We start from the raw sequence: 26,369 nt of genomic DNA, 5'->3' as shown, positions 1-26,369 counted from the left end.
CAACTTGCTCTCTTTCTGCCTTTCCCTCTCCCTTTCTCTCTCACTCCACATATTTGGGTGCTTGATTTACAACAGATGTGATGCAGCAATGTCATGAAGAAGGTTTGTCTCCTCAATACATGATTCCGGGTTAATTGTATATCATATGGAAAAAAAATTAATCTTGACTTTGGCCTCACACCATACACAAGAATAGATTCTAGGTGAATTACAGATCTATATGTGAAAAGTAAATTTAAAAAAAGATGGTTAAGATAGGAGGGTATCTTTATAATTTTTGCAAATAAAAAGATTTCTAAAACTGAACACATAAAGTAGAAACCGTAAAAGAAAACATTTATAAATTGGACAACATTAAAATTATGAACTTTGTATAATCAAAAGATACCACTAGCAGAATGAAAAGGCAAAACACAGGAGGGGTAAAAGATATTTGCAATACATATAATCTATAAAATGGTCATATCCAGAATCTCTCCATATTTCTAAAAAGAAAGACCGAAAACCCGCATGGAAACTGGGCATTATTCTTGAATAAGGAGTTCCCAAAAAGACTAAGCAAAAGCCAATACTATATATAATAGTGCCCTACAATTGTAGTCATCAGGGTAAACTTCAAATTCAAACCCCTTTGGGAAACTTCTTGGTAGTATTCACTAAAGTTGAAAAAATACAGATCTATTAACCAGCAATTCTACTCCTTGGTATATGCATAAAAATGTGTACAGGGATGCCTGGCTGGTTCAGTCAGTTAAGTGCCTGACTTTGGCTCTGGTCATGATCTCGCAGTTCATGAGTTTGAGCCCCGTATTGGGCTCTGTGCAGACAGCTCAGAGCCTGGAGCCTACGTTGGATTCTGTGTCTCCCTCTCTGTCTGCCTCCCCCCCGCTTGCACTTTGTCTCTCATTCTCTCTCTCAAAAATAAACAAACTAAATTAATTAATTAATTAATTAAGAAAAATTTTAAATGTGTGCTTTGTGCACAAAAATGTAATGTACAAGCATATTCATGGAAGCATTGTTCATGATAACCCCCAAATGTTTATCAACAGAATGGATAATGAATTGTTATTATGTCCATCAAGAATGAACTACACAAATATAGTGTTGAACGAAAGAAGACAGATACAGAAGAATATAGACTATATAATTTCACTTACACAAAATCAAAAGCTGCCAAAACTAATCCATCTGTTATAAATTAGAAAGCAGGAAGGTTAAGATGTGTTAACCTTACTGTGGTAATCATCCATAATGTGTACATATATAAATCATTACATGGTATACATTAAACTTACACAATGTTACATGTCAATTATATCTCAGTAAAGCTGGAAAAAAAGAGGGTTGGTAGGCAATGGTAGGGAGGATGATGTAGACTTCTGGATTATTGGATTTGTTCTATTTTTGACCCATGATGGCTGTATAGGTATTTCCTTTAGGATGGTGAATCAAGTTGTATCATCATGATTTGTGTCATTTTCCCTATTTATGTTATAATACAATAAAATAATTTTGTGGTGACTTCCAGCAAATGTGTCCTTATACTATTGGCATGTATCCTTCTCCTGGAAATCATCCCAAACAACACAAAACACAGGTAACAAAAACACAGATTCTATTTTCAGTAAATCGGGGAAGAGCTAAAACCCAAAAACACAAGTTGTATGGAATCATGCCCAAAGTAGCTGTCACCAAGTAGAGGATGCAATGGAGACAGAGGATAACACCGAGATATAAATCTCAGGAAGAAATAGCAATGCATGCTTCTTGATAGTGAGGTGCACATTTTTAAAACAGTATTACGGTGCCTGCTAAGTTGAGGCATCTTAAGACCCATGGTTCACAGTTTAAAGAAAAAGGAACAAAACTTTGAACGTGTATGTGGTAAGCTCTTTAAAAGTCAAAAAAATTCTTTGTTATAGCTTTTCAAACTACAAATGAAAAAATCAGTGAAGCATCATATAGAGTAGGTTATCATATTGTGCTGGCTACAGAAATGCACCCAAAGCCTACAGACTAGTAAGTTGCCACAGTTGAATACATGTCCTGAAGTCTAAGACCAAAACGTCCTGTTTGCAACAATCTCCACTGGTTGAAAAGTCAGTAAACAAATTCTAGCACTTTCCAATAATAAAATAACTTGTTGAATTAAAGATGTAGCTGCAGGGGCTCCTGGGTGACTCATTCAGTTAAGCATCTGACTCTTGATTTGGGCTGAGGTCATGAATTCATGGTCGTGAGACGGAGCCCTGCATCGGGCCCCATGCTGAGCATAGAGCCTGCTTAAGATTCTCTCTACCCCTTTGCTCCCCTCTCGTTCTCTCTCAAAATAAATAAACAAACAAACAAATAAATAAATAAAAATAGATGTAGCTGCAAACATGAAGACTCTATTAACAGCTCCTCTGCACAGTTGTACTTTTGCCTTGCACATGCTCAAATCTACAGACATTGTTGGACATGTAGTTTTGGTTCTATTTGACAGCATCGGCACCCACTGTTCAAAGATCTCCTTCTATGTGAATGATGAGCAGTAATGCAAGTGAAATGTGCCGTGTTGAATAGTCTTTCTGAATCCAGTGGTTTATCCTAGAATAACCGTGTTGATGTTTGCACAAAAGCAACAGTAAATAAAACGGCGGTGCCTTAGCACGAACCTAGGAAGGCAGTGACACCAAACATACTAGTAGTTCTTGCATTTTTCATTGCCATGCACTCATTGTAAAATGAACAAGTTAATTAAAGTGCCAGTTTCACTTAAGAATATCCCTGATAAAGCAGTAAAATTAATGTTATTAACTACTGACCCCGAGTACCCATCTTTTTCACATTCTGTGTGATAACATGGGAAACACACATCAAATATTTCTGCTTCATACTGAAGTGCAATGGCTGTCTTGAGGAAAAGCACTTCTGTGATTAAGTTGCAAACGAAATGCACTGCTCCACCCCCAACCCCTGCAGCCCACGCACTGAACAACTGAGGAGACAAACTGCTTTCAGACTTAAGTATGTGGCAAACGCTTTCTCACAAATAAAAGTAGTAGGTCTTCAAGGAAAACAACTGACAGTATTTGCTGCCAATGATAAAATTCAAAATTTTCAGTAAAAACAGAGAGTTTTGGAAAATTTGTATATGCCACCAGGGGCTTCCCAGTGCTTAGACTTTTCTGATACGAATGGCAGTGATATTTTAAAATTTTGATTTTTAAAAATTGTCCAGTGAATTGCACCAACATTTGGAAGTTCTACATAACCCAGGAGTCACTATTTTCCAAGTGTCTAATACACGATGTAACAAAATCATACCTGAGTAAAAGATCCATTCAAACTGAAAGACTAATGTGTTTTAATGTAACAGGTACAAAAAGTTCAGTGATACTGCTTCAGAGTCTACATCGGAACTAACCTTTAAGAAACTACCACTTACCCAGGGTTGGTTTGGGACCAAAGAAGAATATCCACAATTATCTGAAAAGGCTCCTAAAATAATCCTCCATTTTCTGTCTACATATCTGTGTGAGGCTAGATTTTCTTCACGTATTTCAACCAAAATATTATCCTATAACAGACTGACTGCAGAAGTAGGTATAAGAGTCTAGCTATCTTTTATTATGCCAGACACTAAAGAGATTTTTAGTGTTCTTTATGCTAACTTGCAATGGATTTATTACTGTTCTTTTAAAATTAATCAATATGATGGGTATTGAAGAGGGCATCTTTTGGGATGAGCACTGGGTGTTGTATGGAAACCAATTTGACAATAAATTTCATATATTAAAAAAATAAAAATAGAAAAATAATCAATAAACTTTAATTTTTCAGTCTTTTTTTTTTGTTCATATAACACAAAGATTTTTATTTCTATAGTATAGATTCCCAAATTGAGATTAGTGGGTCAAAGGTGGTGTTTACAATTTTAACAGCTTTTGCCTGATTAATTCCCAAAAGGGGTTGTTACATATTACTAATTACTACATAAAGATTATATATCCCTGTCAGTCTTAATTTCTAATGTAACTTTATTTCTTCTATAATAATAGATTTGCCTAATTGTTATATAATGTAATTTGAAGGAAATTTGAAGTAAATTACATTTTTCTCCAAAATTATATATTTTACAAAGTTTTTCAAATTTATTTGCTTAGAGCTAAACAAAAAAACTCTAATAATTTAATTTCTCCATATCTGTGATTACTTTTGTCTTATCATTTATCATTTGTGGGGTTCTTTTTTTACTGTAATTTTCCTAAATAACTTTGCTAATAGTTTATTGTTTTTTTTTCCTGAAATTACAACTTTATTTTATTGTTTTTTTCCTAATTTATTACATACATCTTGTAAAATGATACAAAATAATGCCAAAGTTACCTTTCATGTCAATTAGTTAAAATTGTTTAGCCAGTTGCCTATTGCTAAAAAAAACCAACTATCAAGTTTTAAAACAAAGAAAACCCAATTCTGTGTTCTATTTAAGAGGCATATTTAAAATAAGATTATTGAGAAAGGTTGAAAATAAAGAATGGGCAAATGTGTCCTAGAAAAATGTAAACAAACAAACAAAAGGAATATTTGTGAACCTACTATCAGATAAGCTAGCATTCTGGCCAAAAAGCACCAAGTGCAACAAAAGTGGAGCCTTTATAATGTTACAGGGTCTAATTCACAATAAAGATATGAGGTAGCTCAGTCTAATCCACAATAAAGGTAGCTCAGTCAGTTAGGCATCCAATTCTTGGTTTCTGCTCAGGTCACAATCTTGAAGTTTGTGAGTTCAAGCCCCGTATCAGGCTGTGTGCTAACAGTGCAGAGCCTGCTTGGGATTCTCTCTCTCCCTCGCTCTCTGTTCCTCCCCTGCTTGTGTTCTCACTCTCAAAAGAAATAAATAAACTTTATATATATATAATTTAAATAGAATATTCATACTTTAAGTCACAGTTGCAACAATTAAAAAAAATACTATAGCTATAAGACAAGAGATAAAATGATAGTAATAGTAGGAGACTTCTATTCACCTTTTCCAGGGGTTGTCAAACTATAGTTCATGGGCCAAATCAGGCCTATCCATGTTAATGTATGGCCCATGAGCTAAGAATGGTTTTCATACTTTTAAGTGGCTGAAAAAAAGCAGAAGAAGAATATTTTGTGACATGTCAAAGTTTTATGAAATTCAAACATCAGTGTCCATAACTAAGTGTCAGGGGAACACAGCCACGTCCATTCGTTTACATCCTGCCTGTGGTGCCTTTCACATCACGGTAGCAGAGCTGACTGCTTGCAACAGAGACGACAAAGCCTAAAATATTTACTATCAGTCCCTTTACAGAAAACGTGTACTGACCCAGACTTTGTTTACGAAAAATCAAGTGGAAAAAACAATTGGAAGATAATAAAGTAATAGAGAGTCATCAATAGCCTCCATACACAAAAACAACAATCAGTAGAAATTCAATGAAAAAATTTTACAGTGCCAATAAAAAGTTTAACTATTTAGAAATAAACCTAACAAGAAACATACAAGATCTATTGGAAGAAAATGTTAAAGTACTCCTAAGGGACTAAAAAACAAAAAGACTTGAAGTAAAAAATATAGGACATGTAATATTCTTGGTTAAGATGACTCGATAACATAGAAATGTAAGTTATTCCTAAGTTAATACCTAAATGTAATGCAGCTCATAAAAACACAAGAGAACTTTTTTAACTAGGCAAGCTGCTTCCAAAGTTAAAAAAATAAAAGTCATAAAAGACAAACAATTTCGATAAGAAAGATTAGTGAGTGGAGACTCATCCTAATAGATATTAAATATAAGGCTATGATAATTAAAACAGTGTGGTGTTGAAGCCTGAATAGAACAGAGCAACAGGAAATGAATAAAAAGTACAGAAATAAGGCAGCCATCTGGAAAAACTAAATGTGTATCCATTTGTCATTTTTTACATATTCCAAATAGGTTTCCATAAATTATTAAAAGTCTGTGGGAGAACACACTTATAGTCTTAGAGTAGGGACTAGATCTTTCTGATATAAATCCAGAAGTTATCAAAGAAAAGATTAATAATGTAGCCCGGGTGGCCCAGTCGGTTGAGGATCTGACTTCGGCTCAGGTCATGATCTCGCAGTTCACGTTAGGGCCCCACATCAGGTTCTGTGCTGACAGCGCGGAGCCTGGAGCCTGCTTCAGGTTCTGTGTCTCCCTCTCTGCCCCTCCTCACTCCTACTCAGTCTGTCTGTCTATCTCTCTTTCAAAAATAAATAAAAACATTTAAAAAATTTTTTAAAGATTAATAATTTATACTATTTTGAAATAGAACATTTCTTTATGGTATAGAACCACCACCAAAAAAAATTGGATAATTGGAATTCCAATTCCAATTGATAATTGGAAAATATATATTTGCAAATTAAAGGATTGATTTCTATAAAAGGCAGGGGGAAGAGCTTTTACAGGTACTTAAAGAAATGAAAAAAAAAAAAAACAACACCTCAAGAAAAACTGACAAAGATTATGGGCAGAGAGTTCACACAAAAGACGATTAAGCTTAGTCCTAGCAAGAGATGTGTAAATTAAAATGAAATCGTCTTAAAATTATACATGTGTCTGTTTGTGTGTGTATTCATAGATAAAGTGTACATGTGTGTGTACCTGTGTGTATTCATAGATATACATATATATCATATATATGTAAACTTTTGTACATAGGCTAGTATAGCTATTGGGTCAACAGACACATCGTATCTATTGGGTCAATAGATACACTATATCTATTGGGTCAATAGATACATATATAAGGCACACATATATACATACATACAAGGTTACCTATAGTAGAGTTGTATGTAATAGCAAAAGAGTAGAAACAACCTAAAAAAAATCTATCAAAAGGAGACTAATTTAACTATAATGCAATTTATAGAGGGTTATTATGCAACGATAAAAAGACACCGTATGGATTTGAAAAATTTGCCAATAAATACACTTATATTAAGTGGAAGGAAAAAAGAGCAAGGAAAGTAATTGTGTGCACTAATATTTATGCTATTAATTGTATTGGTTTAGGGAAAAACATATCAATGTATTGGTGTGTGCAGCCATATTGGTTCATGCAACATCCATCCTAATCCCTGAATGTGCCTGCCTATATTGAAGTTACAAAGATAAAAATCACGGTTGCGAGATTTCCTTGCAGCAAGGGCCCTGCATGGGACTTAGGTGTCATGAATTCCACGCATTCACGTAGAAGTTGAAATTGGCACTGTGCTAGGTGGTGCAGGAGACAGGATTCGAGGCACCTCTCTTGCTGGTGTGGGTTCTGGCAGAGGCCACGTGGCTCTTGAGGCTGCAGCCAGAGCAAAGCCTCCTTCCTTTGCAGGCAGATTCCTGATTCTATAGCTGCCTTTACGCTCTGGTCTGAATGTTTGTGTCTCCTCCCAAATATGTTGAAATGCTAATCCCCAGTATGATATTAGAAGGTGAGGCCTTTGGGAGGTGCTGAGCTCATGACATTAGAGCCCTCCTGAATGGGATGAGTACTGAGAGGCTCCAGAGAGATCCCTAGCCCCTTCTATCACATGAGAAGGCACCATCTACATACCAGAAAGCGGGCCCTCACTAGCTACGGAACCTGATCTTGGACTTCCAGCTCCCACACCTGTGAGAAGTACATTTCTGTTGTTTATAAGCTAGCCAGTCTGTGGTATTTTGTTATAGCGGTGTTAACAGACTAAGACACTTATTTACAACAAAACAAAAACCTCCAGTTCCCTTGGTGGCCTAGCTTTGTGTCGCTTAGTCAGGATGTTCAGCCTAGAATTTGTTTCTTCGGTCCTCGCAGGGATTTTGGAAGTCTTAATAAATCTCCTTCCGCTTAAATAAATTGGAGTGGATTCTGTCCTCTCCAGTGGCACCTCAGCAGTTTGCATAAGCATGTATACCTCTGGTACAGAACCTAGAAAACTGATTGTGGTAGCAGAATAAAGGTTCCCAAAAGATGTCTGTGTACTCATCCCCAGAACCTCTGAATATGTTAGGTTACAGGGCAAAGGAGAAATATGGCTGCAGATAGAATTAAGATTGCTTATCAGCTGACCTTCAGAGGGGGAGTTTTCCTAGGTCATCCATGTAGTCCCAGTCTAATCCTAGACGCCCTTATATGTAGAAAAGGGAAACAAGAGAGAGAGACAGAGTATGTCAGAGTCAGAGAGGTTGGAAGATGTAGGGAGGGGCCACAAGCCCCTGGAAAACACAAGGAAAGAGATTCTCACCTAACGCCTCCCCTAAAGTACTCTGCTGACACCTTAATTTTGTTAGCCCAGTGAGACCCATTTTAGACTTCTGACCTCCTGAACTGGAAGACAGACCTTGTGTTGTGTTAAACCATAAATTGTGGTTGTTGGTTAGAGCAGGAATACAATGACAACATCAATTGTCTCTAGGGACAAGGCAGTCATTTGTAGAGAAGACAGAAGGGAGACTTTTCTCTCCATGCCCTTTGAGGTCTTTTGAGTTTTGATTCTTTTTTTTTTTTTAACGTTTTTATTTATTTTTGAGACAGAAAGAGACAGAGCATGAAGGGGGGAGGGGCAGAGAGAGAAGGAGACACAGAATCGGAAGCAGGCTCCAGGCCCTGAGCCATCAGCCCAGAGCCCGAAGCGGGGCTCGAACTCACGGACCGCGAGATCGTGACCTGAGCTGAAGTCGGACGCTTAACCGACTACGCCACCCAGGCGCCCCTTGAGTTTTGATTCTTGAGAACAAATCACCTATGTAAAAAATTGAACTAAACTAAAAGAGCCTCTGTACATATTTGAGCAATGTCGTCTGGTCTTTAATGTCACAGGAGAAAATTAAGGCCAGTTCAACTCTTCTTTCTTTACAGAAAGTCCACTTTTCCTGACTGAATGTTCACAATTACTTTCTTTGTCTTTATAATCCAAAAGTGATGTCAGAATTTTTCCAGGTGTAACCTGCAATATACATTTATTTTCAGAAGAACTTTTGTAAGAGGTGGATCCCTTTGCAACGGTTTCTCTCCAGCCTCAGCCAGAGCTGCATGGGTTTCACTGGTTCTGGGCAAGTATTTATGCTCATTTCCCTGCAACTTTCAGGTGGTGAGAATTCCAACCTTACAATCTCAGGTGGGGTTCTGACTTCTCCCAAGTGACTCATTTTTGGCCCTGACCGGGCAATTTGGCACGTTTCTCTGCATCTACTCAAGCCGGTGGGCAATGTGTTTCTAGTCCTCAATTTGACAAGCCCACTCTGAAGCTTAATTCTAAGCAGTTAGCAGGGTTCTGACCTTCCCTACCCACAGGGCCCTCCTTCCAGACCCCCTCTTTGTCCTGGCATCCAAGTCCCAGCCCTAGCAGTGCCCTCGCCAATGGCGTCCTCACCTTCAGCTCTTGCTTAGAATCACTCAATTTACTTTGGTAACTTGAGATTTCCCTTTCCAGACTTCATGCTCAGCTATGAGTTAAAACAATTTCAGTTCTGTTTTATCCAACCTTGTGTTACATGTTTGGAATGGGGAGGGAAAAAAACATCTTTCATGTCAGCTCAATCCGAAAGGGTGATGCATTCATTCTGCACTTTGATTTCCTGGTAATACTTTCTTATCACACCCAACACAGTGATCAAGGGCACAGCTTTTAGAACCGGATAGATCAGGATTTGCATCAGCAGTAGAAAATTATCCTGGTTACATAACCTCTCTGAGGACCTTTCTTCGTTTAATATATATGACACTGCCATGGGATTTTCGCCAAGGACAGATGAAATCACATAAAGCACTAGCGTATGGCATCAGGACACACTGGTCCCACTGTTATCTAGCATTCGCTGCATATGGCTTTCTGTTCTTGTGTCAGTCTTTGACCGGGCCCTGCTGAAGGTTTTAAAGGATCTTGTTACATTTCTTTTGGCTCCCTGAAGTGTCAGTCTTCCTCTGAGTCTTCAAGAGAGCATTTCATTGTGCTTGCCTGGCAATGTTTCCTTACGGGTGCCTTCTGTTGCTTCCTATTTTTCATTGTTGACTCTGTCTAGAATAAAGAATGTCTTCACACCTAGAGTCTGATAATAGAGGGTGGAGAATATGTGCTCTGCTCCTGGTCATGAGACGGTTCCTTCTCAGATTTAAGTGATCAAAGTATAGAGCTCTGAATGACATTTCTAGAAGCTTGCAGGTGTTGGACCAGGACAGCTCTGCTTCACTGAGGATGGTTCTCATCATGCTCCAATTGTCTCAACTGCTAATACTATGAACTGATACATAGCAGGTACACACACGCATGTGCACACACACACACACATCACTGCTATTAGCATAAATGATTTTTCTCCATTCTAATCTGTAAGTAGTGTAATACTTTGGGATTTGAGGATGTAATGTGTTTCCCTAGGTCCCCACCTATGGAGTATTGTGTCTCAGAGGAATACAAGAAATCAAGATACTAGCAGAGGAATGGCATCTCAGTTTTTAGTTGGTATTGACCCCATGTTTCTGGACCAGGCCCAAGGCAGTAAGGAAAGAACAAATCCTATTTTTTCAGGCTGAAAGCTTTTCTCTGTTTCAACAGGCAGAGCCTATATTAAAGGTCAGCTGTGATCCTAAGTCTTCGTTCACAGTTCTCTTTGTGTGTTCTGACAATAGGTTCACCGCCATTAGTTTTCGCAAGACAAACATTTATATTTTCTATAGACCAAGTGCATTTGGTTGTGAGAAGCTGCATCCAGGACCACTAGCCCTAAATTGTACTTTTAATTCAAACTGTCTTACAGAATTTAACAATTTTTATCCCAGCTGAAATTTTTCCTAAAGCCACAAGAAAATCAAGACAAAAAAAGATAAGTATATTTAAATACAACTAGGCCCAAAGTAGGCATCTAATAAATGTGTGTGTGTGTGTGTGTGTGTGTGTTTGCGTTGAAACTAAATATGATCTTATATTGCCAGTATCATCATCTCAGGGTCTCTATTCCTATAAGACAATGTAAAGAAAACCTCTATAAATTGGATCAGCTGAATCACTCTGGTATCTTCTTATTCTGCAGACGTCATACAGTAGCTCTCTGGTACACAAGCTGACCTATTATGGTTCACATACACATGAATAGTCTATTCTGTCATCATGCTTCTCTGATTGCCAATTGCTCTGTTGAGAAAATGTGTTTTTTTATACCTGCCCCACAATATACTTGTTCCAGAAAAAAAAAATGTTTCCAATTAACTAATATGCCCATCCTGTCTGTCGTCCAGCTTCAGCCTAATTTGCTTCCATTAATATGGACCTCTTAAGAGACATATCTATATAATTCCAAAGTGTATCTCTGTTCTGACTGTCAATGACTGGAACCTCATGGAAGGAAAGACTCACTTTCTTGGTTTTCTATGACTCCTCCTTCCTTTTGGACACAAATATCTGGTGCAGTGTTCCACACACAAAAACCATGACTATTGGTCACCACCTTGAGTACACATCAATGCTAGCAAAGGTGAGATTACTGAGGATGTTTTCTCCTGGATGCTAATTTATGCTAATGCAAGGAAAATCAAACAAGTTTTATTTGTTGCTGTTGCCCATTAGCAATTCATTATAATATAAACTTCCTTGCCGTCTGGGTATTTGTAGCAGTCAGGAGGGGATTCAGTACCTCCTTCCAACCCAAATACTGAAGTGAGGGAAATCATCAGCATGAATTAATTATCAGTCTGCTAGGAAAATACTGGAGGGCAAAACTATTACCCTTAAGGCAAGGCAAAATGCAAAATAGATAAGACTTCAAAATTTAGTCATTTCAAATTACTATTTTTGTAAAACAGTAAAAGGGTGCTAATGGTACAAAACAGAAACTGAAAATTGGAATATACTATGAAAATCACTCAGAAGGGCAAAGAAATCACACATTCTAGCAGTAAGCACAGCTAAGATGAAGACCACCTGCTCAACTGATCAACTCAGATCATTTGGATCCGGGATGCGGCTCCTCACTGCATGTGCCCATGGGTGACATCATTAACGGATCACTGCAACACCTTTTCCTGTATTTCCATACAGGGGTTCAGAATTCCTCTCAGGTAGCTGCCAGCCACAGACTGGACTTGTCACGTAAGATAGTCTGGATTATCATTCGGCAAACATTCGTGCCCCTCTCCCTTCCTCGCCTGGCACAGTGGATTCCCCTTCCTCACTGATGTTGGACTTGGCCATATGATTTGCCATGGCCAGTGAGATGCGGTGTGAAGAGAGACCTTGAGTGTACTTCTGTGATAGAGCTTGGCCCCTTTGCTCTGCTGTACACCGTGAGAAGAGCATGCTCCAAACAGCCACTGCCTCCTCAGCCTGGGCTTCATAACAAATGTACATGGACCAGACCAAGTCAAAGGATGAATTCTCATTGCCACTAAGTTCTAGGGTTGTTTGATACACAGCATAATTTTGGTAATAACTGCTTAATACAGCATTTTAGATGAAACCGATGAAACAAAATCCCACCAGACATCAAAGCAATAAAATAGGAAAACCACAACTTGGCATAAAAAGTTTATCTAATGGTTTAACCTCAGGCAATACATTTTTGGGTTGGAAAGGAAGAAAGCCAAGGAAAGGGATGGTTTTAGACACTAATCCTTTGGCTAAAGTTGACTTAACACTTCAGCAGAGTAAGCTGCTGCCTACAGATGTGTTTTCAGTGGCTTTAGGAAGAACACTCCTACCCCCACCAGGTTAAAGTAGCCCTCTTCACCCCATTTGGCTCAATGCTCACCTAGTGCCAAGGAAAATTAGTTATTGTTGTTACTGAAATGTCAGCCTGGAAGTAAGACTCCAGCACCTTATGCCTTTGAACCATCCAAGTGTTCAGCATACAAGAAGCACTCAATCTCAATAACTATTTTTCAAATGAATGAATGGACAAACACATAAATGAATCTTAAATATATTACTGCTGATCTGACTTAGAGGTTTATATGACAGTTTGCTAGCTAACAAAGGAGCCGTAAAATAGAAAAAACAAATAATAGTGAGATCAAGTTTAAATTCTAACCTCTCATTCATTAATTCATTCAACAATTACGAGGGGCGCCTGGGTGGTTCAGTCAGTTAAGCCTCCAATTTCAGCTCAGGTCATGATACCACAGTTCATGGGTTCTAGCCCCACATTGGGCTCTGTGCTGACAGCTCAGAGCCTGCAGCCTGCTTCAGATTCTGTGTCTCCCTCTCTCTCTGCCTCTCTCCCACTTGTGCCCTCTCTCTCTCTCTCTCTCAAAAATAAACAAACAAAAAAATGAAAAAAAAATAAACAATTACAAATGCCTGTCATGTGCAAGTAATGTGTGATTTTCTGCAGTTAGGGCAGCAAATCAAATAAAGTCCCTATCCTCAGGAAGCTGATGATAGCTTAATGAGAGAAAGAGTTCAAACATGTATACCCATGTGCACATGTGCACACCCATACATGCACACGTACACACACAAATATAAAATAACTAAGAAAAAGAACAGAGAACTACATGAGAGTATGAGGGTGAGCACACATTTTAGGGGATCAGGAAAGGATCCACAAGTAAATATTTCCAAAAAGCCTCATTTGACATGTGTGAACTGGAAAATAGACAGAAGGAAATACCATTTTTCACAGAGTCCTGCATCTGAAATGCAACAGCTGATTGAGTAACACAGACGTACATACAATGAAGTGATGCCCCTTTGTTTTGGCAGCTGGGCTGCAGAGCCCCTGTCTTTCTGAGGTTCCTCCTGCCATGATACTCTCTAAGCTAAAACCCAACAAATCACCATGATTAAACCTTTGCAACTTGATTATGCATTACATGTATCAGGTTTTTATAAAATGCCTAGACATTTCAAACATACCAAGCAAATAATCTGTATATGAAGACAAAAGATCCACAGTGGCAAATTCGGGGATATTTGGTAAGGCCCCTTGGCTGACTTTATCAGTTCTGGCATTCTTCTTTCCAATAAGTAGGTTAACTGCTAGCACAGCTTCACTGACCTAAAATTAATGCAGAATTAGAATTCATAAATGTAAGCTTTCCGATTCATAGATTATCCATTAGGCCCATAGTGTGAAAAAGTGAATTCATAAAATCATATTCAATATCCATTGGAAGAAAAAATAAAGACAATCTGGAAAACAACATGTGATGCCCAACATGTAGTATATATCATTGTCAAACAAATCATTATTGTTGACAATTTAATTAATGCATGAGTCACTTTAAATAGGCTATCTCACCTAGCTCTGAAAGATATTTGCCAAAATGTCAAAATGTGCACATATGTATCTGCCAATACTTTCATTAAAGAAAAGCCAAAACAAACAAAGACAGGTCTGCCTAATAAAGATTAAAAACACAACATACTTAAGGAGCATTCCTAATCTTCCCAAAGAAAGATCATCGGCATAAATCCTAAAGAATGTGAATTTTCCTTTCTCTTGTCTAGATACATTATGCTGTCTTAACAACTAGTAGGTAGAGGATACAGACAGGCCAGTTAAAAGGAAGCTTAAATAAAAATCACACCAACCTGGGCAGCAGCTCTTATCACAGTCCAGGCCAGTGAACTGTACATTTCAAATCGATTTACTGTTGGTTCTTTAATAGAACTATGCCTTCTGGTAGGAGTCTAAAAAATATAGCACATATGTTATAATAAAGATAGATAAAGATACCATGAAGTTGCATGATAAATTTTCTCATCCTCTGAAAATGACATTTCAGTGGAACACTATATAGCCATTAAGAATAATAATGTAGGGGCGCCTGGGTGGCTTGGTCGGTTAAGCGTCCGACTTCGGCTCAGGTCATGATCTCACTGTCCGTGAGTTCGAGCCCCGCGTCGGGCTCTGGGCTGACAGCTCAGAGCCTGGAGCCTGTTTCAGATTCTGTGTCTCCCTCTCTCTCTGCCCCTCCCCTGTTCATGCTCTGTCTCTCTCTGTCTCAAAAATAAATAAAAACGTTAAAAAAAAAAAAAGAATAATAATGTAAAAATAAAGAATAATAATGTATGTATTAGATGTATTGACATGAAAAGATGTTCAAATATATTAGAGACAGAAAAGTAGAGGTTACAAAATAGTATGCAAAGTACGATCCTATTTTTAAAAAGATATGTACACACATATATTCCCTGTATACACAAGCAAAGAAAATTATTAACAGTGGTTATTATGGCTCTTAAGGGTGCTTATTTTTCTCATCTTTTCTAATTTTTTATACTGAGCTTGGATTTGAATAACAATAAAATAAACACAAATGGCATTTTAAGGAAAGTATTTACTTAAAATGGTATTTGCCATTTTAATAGATGATTTATAAGTTGAATACTTGTGTGAGAATGTCAGAAATAAGAATATTACTTAAAGGTTTCTGATAGGTATTCGCTATCACTTTTCTAACTAGGGAACTATTAAAGGATGATGTAATCATAAAGTTCCATAGAATAGCAAAAATAGCAATGAATGAAGATATTTTTTTACCGTGTGTGTGTGTTCAATTTTTTAAATAAGAAAGTCAATGCTACAAAAATTAACAGAAAGAAGCTCCAATGGCAATGTAATATCTGCCTGTTTTACATTTTTAAAGATAGCTAAAATAAGTATTAATAGTTAATTCTTAATATTTAACTAATATGGATAAAACTGTTCAATTAGACTGCTTGGTTCTAATTTTTTGATGCTCATATTTTGGCCAATTCCTTGATCTTCAACAAGACTGCAGAATAAAACAAACAATAACAAAGATATCTTTGTTTTACTTCTGGCTACAGGACTCCCAAGGAAAAAGAAAGTCAGTGAATAGTGTTGATGCCAGAGCAGGAAACACAACGTGTAAATGTGGCCTAGCCTAGATCAAGTGCTAAGATTGGCTGGAGGTAGATGATACCTGGAGAAGCGACCTATGGATAATCTAAGCAATACAGCCCTCTCCCAAAATATGAGAACCCTAGTCATTAGCTGTAATGAAGCCACTTAGGCTTTGGGGTAGCCCTTGTGGCTTACTGGCTCTGTAAGTTTGGGCAATTTACCTATTTAAATTCTGGAAAGAATACTAATAGGCATTAAATGAAGAATACATAATAACATTAAATAACTATAATGTAAGAACAATGCTGAGCATGGAGCCTACTTAAGATTCTTCCTTTCTCCCTCCCTCCCTCACTCTCTCTCTCTCTCTCCCTCTGCTCCTCTCCCCTGCTCAGTCTCTCTCTCTAAAACAAAATAATAATAATCATAATAATAATTAATTAATTAAAAATTAAAAGTTACTGGCCTCATATATCTCCAAAGCACCCACATCCTGCCCACAGGATCTCCCTCAGTCTAGATCCCTGGAATTCAAATGTGGCCCACAGACCAGCAGAAATGCCAAATCTCAGACCCCATCCTTGACTTACTGAATCAGACTCTGCATTTTCACAGGATCCCCAGAGATGCTTCTGCCCCTTGGTTTGGAAGCACCACTCTAGAAGTGCATGCCCCTGCAACTATTTGCATGGTCCCCTTCTCATCCAGTAAATCCCACCTCTTGCCACTGCATCATTCACAATCCCACCAACCCAAGTTCTTTCCTAATCTCCAATTTTACTACCTAAACCAACCCCCCTTCCTTCTCTTCTTTCTCTCCCTTTCTTTCCACCCCCCACCCCCACCCAACCTTCCTTCCTCTTACTTTTTTCCTTTACTGGTTTATTGTCTCTCTCCCTCTACTGAAAACTAGTTCCATGAGAACAAGGACTAAGTTTGTCTTAATCACTGCTTAATAACTTTCCAGAATACTGTCTGGGTCAGAGTGAATGTTCAATAGGTATGTGATGAATAAATGAGTGACTCTATCAAAAAGTGATCTGTTAGCAGGCCGTATCAGTAATGAACATCTTACTTGTCCATCTGTTTAACCAATATACCATTTCCTACAATTTCCTGATTAATACTAATACCTTAGAGTATTTACATACACCTACATTTCATGTATTACATTTTAACAGGCAAAACTGTCCACAGGAACTCTTATTTGCAGAGCCTTATATACAACAGGCACATGAAAAGATGCTCCACATCACTCCTCATCAGGGAAATACAAATCAAAACCACACTGAGATACCACCTCACGCCAGTCAGAGTGGCTAAAATGAACAAATCAGGAGACTATAGATTCTGGCGAGGATGTGGAGAAACGGAAACCCTCTTGTACTGTTGGTGGGAATGCAAACTGGTGCAGCCACTCTGGAAAACAGTGTGGAAGTTCCTCAAAAAAGTTAAAAATAGATCTACCCTATGACCCAGCAATAGCACTGCTAGGAATTTTCCCAAGGGATACAGGAGTGCTGATGCATAGGGGCACTTGTACCCCAATGTTTATAGCAGCACTCTCAACAACAGCCAAATTATGGAAAGAGCCTAAATGTCCATCAACTGATGAATGGATAAAGAAATTGTGGTTTATACACACAATGGAATACTACTTGGCAATGAGAAAGAATGAAATATGGCCTTCTGTAGCAATGTGGATAGAACTGGAGAGTGTCATGCTAAGTGAAATAAGCCATACAGAGAAAGACAGATACTATATGTTTTCACTCTTATGTGGATCCTGAGAAACTTAACAGAAGACCATGGGGGAGGGGAGGAAAAAAAAAGTTAGAGAGTGAGAGAGCCAAACCATAAGAGACTCTTAAAAACTGAGAATAAACTGAGGGTTGATGGGAGTGGGAGGGAGAGGAGGTGGGTGATGGGCACTGAGGAGGGAACTTGTTGGGAGGAGCACTAGGTGTTGTATGGAAACCAATTTGACAATAAATTTCATATTAAAAACAAAACAAAGCAAAAAAATATCCAAAGAAGTATCTAAACATGAGTGTGACTATAAAGTAATAAATGAATTTCTCCAAATCATACATAAAAATCAGTCTCATTATTTCAATAGCACAGAGTTAACAAAGGCAATTAATTTAAGATTTCTAATAAAATAGTTTATTACCTTAAGTGTTAATGGTGGTGTTGAAAGATTGTTTTTTGGCTTCCTCATATGTAAAAATAATAAGGCCATTTCTAAGTAGGAGTCTCTTATCAATCTAAAATGATAGAACACTGTACTTATTAAATAGTTTCACCACTCATAATCATTTTGCATCATTTTCCACAATTTCTGAGCTGATGAAAGGTAAAAATAGACAAAACCAGTATCTGTCCCAAATACACACCTTCTTTTCACAGCACCATTGGCAGAGACAGCAGCACCTTCCTCCCTACTGAAATTGGAAGCTCTTGAAGAGAGTTGAGAATTCTACCTTGTCCTGTGCTGGCAACACTCCATGGCATGACTGCTCTGAAGCCCAGCATCCATACCATTCTAGAATATTCCAGCACACAAGTCACTAAAGAAGTGAAAATCAGGACTGAAGGAACCTACCTCGAAAATCAGACCTCTTTTTCTACCCTCCTATACTAATGAAAATGGAAAGAGACATGGAGTAATGCAGAAAGCAGTTGTATGATATGGGTGAGGTCTGTGTATTCACTATCAAACCTGTCGGTTGGGGCTATTTAAATCAGTACAGTTGTAATAATGGCAGCTTATTCTCAATCTTAAGATGATTTTTATATAGAATTAAGTTGGCCATCCCTGGCCCTGTTGACCAGAGTGAATATCCACATAAATCCCTTCTAGATACAATTTCACATCCATGGAAGCTGCTGGAATCCTGGGACAGATAGGAGATCGATGTGAGTAAAGACTAGAAGCAATACACAGTCCAGTATGCCACCATGATAACTGCTATCACCAACCATTGCTGTAAATGAGGCTTTGGGTCAGAGCAAAGGGCAACAACCTTGGAAAGGAAGTCAGTAAATCTGGTGGACAATGGACCCCAGGGAACTAGTCCTGCCATAGGAAGATGGTCTCCCAGTCATCCCAGCCTTGAATGTTCAATGTACTACCAGAGCATGGGACTTAAGCCAAAATATGTTATAATAATGGGAAGATTTTTTTTACCCCGAGTTTTGATCATTTCTCAAGCTTAGTTGTATAGCTTCAAATAAACTCTCAAGTTGTGAACTTGGAGATTTCTCTTCCATCAATATTTGACGTTCTATTTTGCCTGAAAGAATAAAAAAAAATATGTACACAAATGGTTTTTCCTTTTTCTATCATTTAGAACTTTAGAATAAATATTTCATGCTGGGACTTCAGAAAACTGGATGTGCTGTCCTTACTGCCCATCTGTCTGTTGTTTTTGCTGTAAGGTCAGCCAATAGTGCAAGATCTTTTACTTCTTTTCCCAGGAGTCTCCGGGTTCATCCTGCCTTTAGTTAGCAACACTGAGTCAAAGCCTCCTTTGGCTTTCCAGACACAAATGTTCTTACCATCTTATTTTTATATTTCCTTACTTTGTACCTCCCTTTCCTCCTGTGGGGCCCATTCCCTTTGTCTACATCCATGTCCTCTTCCTCTTGTATTACAGATACAGTATTGCGGATCTCTGTCTAGTATTGCAGATCTCATAGAAAACATCTCTGCTAAATCCTAAAAAGTCAGCAAACACTTGAAAACCATCACAAATGATGCAAATACTTCGGTGTTCACACCGCTCTCGACCCCATGGTTAGCCACAACGTTCAGTGGAATGGCACTTTTGTAGCCAAAGGGCAAGGAAGGAAAATCATATAATTGCTATAAAAAGAATTCAGTTTTCATTTAGTGTGTGGACAGGGCACAGAGCCTCCCAGGGTTAGGTTCACGCCTGGGCACTATCATTTAGTAGCTGCTGACTTAGAGAAGGTTTCTTAACTAGACTGTACCTCATTTTCCTCATCTGTCAAGTAGGATTAGCCATGCATACCCTGTAGAACTGTTGTAAGAATCGGCAATATGAGAGGTTACACACTGACTACTATAGAGCCTTGCACCTAGTCGACAATCAACAAATGATAGCAACCATCATCGTCACTCTTGTCATGCCCAAAGTAGCCACAGTAATTATGCAAATATATCGTACATAACTTATAATTACAGGTGTGCTACAGCTATTTAAGTGGGTATGTATCTTTTATAGAAATTAACTAAAATGCTTAGCTAAGGAATGAAATCACGCATAAAAAATGCCTTCCAAGCATTCTTTAAGAAACATTATTTATAGCTAAATGGCTGATGCTGACATTTTTGAGTCAAACATAAAACTTTGTCTAAGGAGGGTCAATTGTAATTATAAAAGAGACTAAGTAGTCGTACTCTTTTTCCCCTTTCTTGATATAAGTTTGCCAAAGGTACCACTTTTGTGTCATCACTAAGCCCTTTATAAAACATGTATTTTTTTACAGTCAGTGACCAGATTTTCAAGAAGTATATTGTTAATAGGAAAAAAAACATCCCATAAACTTTATCACAGTTCTGACCCCAAGTACATCTTACCTTTCTGAAAAAGAATTTCTGCCTCTACCTCATGTTCTTCTGCTGCTGCTACCTTACAGAGCTTCCGTGCCATTTCAAAAAGATGAAGGGCAGGTAACCACTTTGAGGGATCCTTCTTTTTACTGGTATAATAGACTTGTTTGGCCACTGTATGTCCTAAAGGGAACAAGTCGGATGGCGAAGGAAGAATGAAACACACGGCGTTTGTAACAAGCCTCCACGTTACCAGATTTCTCTCACAATAAGTTTGCTTAAGAACTCTAGTAGTCTTTACTTTCTAGCATCTAAGAAATATTTTTTAAACTCAATATTCAAATATTTCAATGAACTTGAACAGTAGCACTTAGAAACTTTATCTTCGATAAATTTCAACATTTTCTTATTTTTAAAATGAAGGATATAATCTCTCGGGTTTCTTTCAGCTCCAACATTTCATGATGCTCTACAGAACAACTGTGTTCCTAACATGAAGTTGTTAGTAGGAAAACATCTGTAAGTCTTATGAAGCTTTATATTTTTCCCAGTAAAAGTTTGCATATATTAATAGGCAGTAATTTTGTTTCTATTCAGCTCTATTAGTGCTGGCTTGCTATGCATATTTTATCACTGCAACTAGATGCCAAAGCCATTTGGATAAGGGCCACGTGCTATACTTCTTGTGTGGTCCCGTCATCATTTAAGATAATGAAGGACTGTTGTATTGTTGAAGAGGCATTAGACGTAATCTGTGTGCCCTCACAGACAGACAGACAGACACGTAGCAAATATTTTCTGAATGCTGGATAAAATGAGAGGCACTGGGGAAAAGTGAGAAAAGAGAAAAAGAAGAGCTCAGGCTTATTAAGTGATTCCTACAATCCAGGTACCATCCCAAGGACTTAAGCATTATCTCGTGTAATCCTCCCAACTCTGAATGGATGTCATTAGTACACTTTACAGAGGACAAAGCAGCGGCACAGTGATTCTTTTATTTTATTTTATTTTATTTTATTTTATTTTATTTGCCCAAAGTCATGTGACTTGTAAGAAGCAGGGCTGTGATTAGAACCCAGGCAGTCTGACTCCAGGGCCCACACTCTAAATTATGACAAGAGTAAGACCAGAAATCTTTCTCCAGAGCCCATGCTCTTCAATCCCAACAATTACCAATCGTGAGTAGATCCCAGGTAAGGGTATGCTAGTAGCATTTTGTCCAAGGCAACCTCACTTTTCAACACATCTGCCATTTTTATATGTCTCATTTATTGTTTCAAATTATATTAGAGCTGTTTATTCATATACGACAACATTATCAATTATCTTCAAGTAATTTGGGCACTGACATATATGTACTATATATAAAATCTATGTTATATATAATAAAGTATTAATATATAATAAAAGCTCTTGCATTGTCTTCTGGATTTCTATTGAAACAATAAAGGGATTTGTTACAGAAATTACTGACAGTTTTCTCTCTCTCTCCCCCTAAGAGGATGACAGGCTGTCTGAGGGCAGAGATGATCACTGGCTCCCTCTTGTATCCCCACTCCCCAGCATCATTCTTGCATCTTTCTTCACTGCTATTACGTAAGCAATCAATAATCTATTTTTTAATCTCATAAAGAAGCTCGAGGTTCACTCATTAGTGGGAAAAATAATCTCAAATAACCATGATGCTTATTTTTGGTTTTATGAAAGTCTCAGAATGCCTTTTTCCATCAGAGGCTTTCACAAAGGAAAAACAATTGTTTAAATGGCTCTATTCTTGCGATGAATCTATACTCTCCCTATAAAGGAAAACTGTCGAGAAAGCATCAAATCAGATGATTTTATGCTTCATAATATTGAAGTGCTCCTTTTTCCAATAAACATCAACTCTGTGAAAAAGAAGTTGTGAAACTGATGTTGTTTTGACAGAAAAGCTGCTTTTGGTTTTGTTTTTTAGGTCTGTATTTAATATAATATAACAGAAAGCAAGCTGTTCTGCCTCAAGTGAGTCTAAAAAACAGTGGCACTATTGTCACAGAGTGGTGACACATCTTCAGGATTAGGAAGTCAGGAAAGCAGAGAATACATTTGATTTCACACAATCTGCACAATTTAACACAATCTGTACTTTAAGCTCTCGTAGAAATTGAATATACTGATAATATAACAAACTGTGAACTAAAAATATACAAAAATAGCTCTTATGGGGTCAGATTGCTGGAAGGAAGTCTAGAGGTCAGCTAGGCCAGCCTAATCTCATAAATAAGGAGACTCAACAATATAGAGGTGATACAATTTACCCAAAGTAATAAAATTCATCTCTGATGATGATGAGGAGGAATCACATAAAATAATAATGAGTAATAATCATGAGGGGTAGAAGGGAGAAGATCCTGGACAGATGATGGTTTGACCACACACAGCTCTCTTGCCCTCCCTTCACACTGTAGTCCAACCATCCGCCTCTCCTTAGCTGAGCAGCTACTGGTACAGGAGGCAAATGGGTACCAGGAAGTGAGGGGTATGTTTTAAAATGTAGGTTTCTTTACTGTTCAGGTGTGTTTCATTACTGTACAGGCCAGGAGACAACTGCCACTGAAAACATAGTTTACGACAGTTCCCAAGAAGCTGGGGCACACCACATCACACCGGGCCAGACAGAAAAGCCCAAAAGTTGGTCAGGAAGTAGAGGGAGCGAGGGGAAAATGTGGACAAGAATCTTTATTTTAGATGTGGTAGGAAGGGACGGGTAGGTTGGGGTAAACAGGCAAAGCAGGTTTCGGATTAGCTAGTCTAAAATAATTTCAGCGGGCTGAGCTAGTAGTCTGATGATACCTCTCCCAGGGGTGATTAGGGCAGGAAAACAATGGTTCAGAGTGTCAGAGCCCAGCAAAGGACTACAAGGGAGCCCGATAAAGGTTCAGAGAATGGGCTCTGGAATAGTCTCCATTTAAAGGGCATGCTCACAGGATAGTGGTTTGGTAATCTCTAGGCATTGGCTAGCCCCAGGAAGTCCTTCCCTAGTCAGCAGGACCCCAGATGTCAAAGTATCAGAAATACAGAAAAGAAAAAGGCATGATTAATATAGGTTAGAACACAGAGAGCTGTTATAAGATTTCCTGCCCTCTGGGCTGGACAAAAGCCTGGGAGCTCGAGGCAGTCACCCTTGGGTCAAAGGCCAGAGACGGTGTCCTAGAGAAAGCTTGACACAATCTGTAAGCTCCAGAGAAGGACAGCACTGGTCAGCTCCACTTTGGCTCCAGAGGGCTGTACGCCTCTTGCTTCCTGGTCCACCAGCTCCCATCAGGTCCAGTCAGAGCTGGCTCCAGTCTAACCTGCAATCGATTCTTCAGCTCACTTCCTCCCATGAGGCTGCCCCTAGCCCACTCTGATCAGGCTATCCTGGTCTCCTGCACTTCCAGAACAGGTCAAGCTTGTCCTGACCTCAGAACCTACAACACGGCTCTCTCTGTCTCCATCATGCATAACTAGTCACTTGCAATTTAAGGTTTAGGGTTAAATACCACTTCCACACAGAGCTCTTCACCAATGACTCTACTTAAACAGGCACCCCTCCCTGCATTGTTCTTTATCAGCAGAACTCATCCACATCCTTCATAAAACGGATCACAATTTATAATTACATACCTATATGTAATGCATTATCGTACATAAGCTTTCTGTACCCTTACTCATTTTCTGCCTGGTACTTGTCAAATATATATTTTATTTTATTTTATACAATATTTATCTCTATCAAATTTTATAAGGGGGATATTTTATAAACATTAAAAGATTTTATACAATATTTATAATGTGCACTTCTCCATATGGTTTGTTTACTTGCTTATTTCTACCTCCCACATGAAGATCAGTGACTGTACCTGTTTAACCTCCAGTAATTTCCCAGGACCTCACCCGCAATCTGGCACACAGTAAATAATCAAAAACTATTCATTAAAATAAATGGAGCCCGACTATTCATAAATATTGCCCCATTTGAACGTACTCCTAGGATAGCCTGCCTGAAAATGACAATTTCTCATCAGTGACTTGAGTATAATATATGTTAAAGCATTCTTACCAATCCTCATTTTTGTTTTGGCCAACAACATGACATGGGGAAGATAGATATTTTTCAAAGGATGCGATGGACTTGCAGAGTCAGTGTTTGATAAAGGAAATTCAATCGTTTCTCCGAAAGTTAGCATCTGTGAAAGGAACACTGTATTAGTGACTAGCTAATGTGGTTTTGAATAAGATGATGGAAAAGTCAGTGTCTAAGTCTTGAGGACACAAAAGTGCACCCACCTGTTCAATAAGAATGTTGTGAGCCTGAGTCAACAAACATAATTTTTCTGTTTTTGAAGAAGGAGTTTCCTTGAATTTCTCAGCTTTTGTTAAGTCATCCAGCAAAAGCATGCTTCTCACCAGGGTTAAATGAGATCGAGGGGAAATAAATTCACTTTCTTCAAGCAAATGTATTACAGCCTATTAAAATAAAATTATTGCTTTTGATAGTCCTGTTTCCAATCCACTGAAACAAGAGCTGGCCAAACTGTTACACATTCAGCATCTAATGGGATTTAAAATTCTCTCCTTTTGTTCTAATCAGAATCAGTAGGTGAATATCAATGTGAATGAGGTCTCCTTCCTACCTGAAGGTTTGTTATGATGTCTGCCTTTAAATGCTTTTCTTGTAGGCCAATGATTACAGCTTGCATCAAGAATTCAGCTTGTAGCTCCCTGTCGCCTGCACTTTTTGCTTCCATGCACCCTTCGTTGATGAGGCTGACGTAATCTGTCATATTGTTTTCTAAAGTGAATAAATGCAGTTATTTAAAATGCACTGAGAAAGTAAGACCCCCAATATTCATCACAGGAATATTGCATAATAGAGAAGAATAGGAAGATATAAAGACAGAAAACAGACTCTACATGAAACATTAAAAAAAATGTGCTGCAATTTGGGGGAAAGTACTTTAGGGTATTCCAATGCTACAAAAGTAATAATGCTACATGAAAAATATTTAATGTGAGAGATGGATAGAGATGGCTGGATAGATAGATTTACAAACAGATAATTATTAATCACTGTAAAAACTGACATGTATATGCACCAGGCTATGATCTAAAACTTTATAAATTTAACCCATTTAAGACTGACAATAACCCTATGAAGTAGGTAAAATAATTTCCATTTTTACCAGAGGAAGAAACTGAGGCATAGGGGGATTAAGAGAGTTGACCAAGGAGGAAGTGGTGGACCGAGTATTTGAACCTAAGTCAGGTACCCAGCGACGGAATCTGTGCTCGAGCCCCCTACACTACGCTGCCTCCCTGAATGACAAGAAGACTTGCATGTTGGTATTTTGAAATCTCCTTGCCTGTTTTGCATACATCAGAAACACAGAGGCCATTTTCAGTGTTACGGAAATGACTATTTTTATAACATGAATTCTCTTATTCTGGAAACAGATCAAGCTATAAAGTTGGAAAATGTGAATGTTATAATCGAATGTATCCCAATAAAACCTCCATTACCTAAGTAAAATTAATGTTTAGGAAAACTTTTATTAAAACAGGATATTTGTACCTGTCACAATTCCAACGCCATGAATCTGTGCAACAAAGGCGGTCACCAATGCTAGGCGGCATCTCAACCACAGATGGATGTTGAAATGTTCTCGAGAATTTAGGGAAGTAGGATCTAGAAACTCACCATCATCTTTATTTTCAGTGGCCTAAACAATATTAAAATGATTGTTATCTTGCCATCTAGTAATTTCAAAGTTTTTGCCTAAATGCTAAATGAAAATTGAGAAGCATCTGATATCATTTAATACTAACTTTTTAATTTTGGAAAATTTGTCTTGTATATTCTATAAAATGGAAAAAATGCACACACACACACACACACACACACACACAAACAAATAAAATGATTCATAATCCCGCCATGC

At 38.0% G+C, this 26,369-nt stretch overlaps 1 protein-coding gene across 1 annotated transcript in view; it reads right to left on the bottom strand.

Annotated features, from left to right (window-relative positions):
* CFAP54 (cilia and flagella associated protein 54) overlaps positions 1-26,369 on the bottom strand; it is a 289,637-nt gene that overhangs the window by 57,372 nt on the left and 205,896 nt on the right. The window contains exons 53-61 of the mRNA XM_049626709.1: positions 26,003-26,150; positions 25,065-25,222; positions 24,718-24,897; positions 24,491-24,617; positions 20,437-20,592; positions 19,021-19,126; positions 18,004-18,097; positions 14,552-14,650; positions 13,874-14,015 (exon numbers count right to left, since the gene is read on the bottom strand). Coding sequence (XP_049482666.1) covers positions 13,874-14,015; positions 14,552-14,650; positions 18,004-18,097; positions 19,021-19,126; positions 20,437-20,592; positions 24,491-24,617; positions 24,718-24,897; positions 25,065-25,222; positions 26,003-26,150 — 1,210 coding nt within the window. The remainder of the gene's footprint in view (positions 1-13,873; positions 14,016-14,551; positions 14,651-18,003; positions 18,098-19,020; positions 19,127-20,436; positions 20,593-24,490; positions 24,618-24,717; positions 24,898-25,064; positions 25,223-26,002; positions 26,151-26,369) is intronic.

The sequence above is a fragment of the Panthera uncia genome, chromosome B4 (genome assembly GCF_023721935.1).
Source record: "Panthera uncia isolate 11264 chromosome B4, Puncia_PCG_1.0, whole genome shotgun sequence".
NCBI lineage: Eukaryota > Metazoa > Chordata > Mammalia > Carnivora > Felidae > Panthera > Panthera uncia.
The sequence above is the reverse complement of the archived record's forward strand: the minus strand, read 5'-3'. Positions and strand labels throughout refer to the sequence as shown.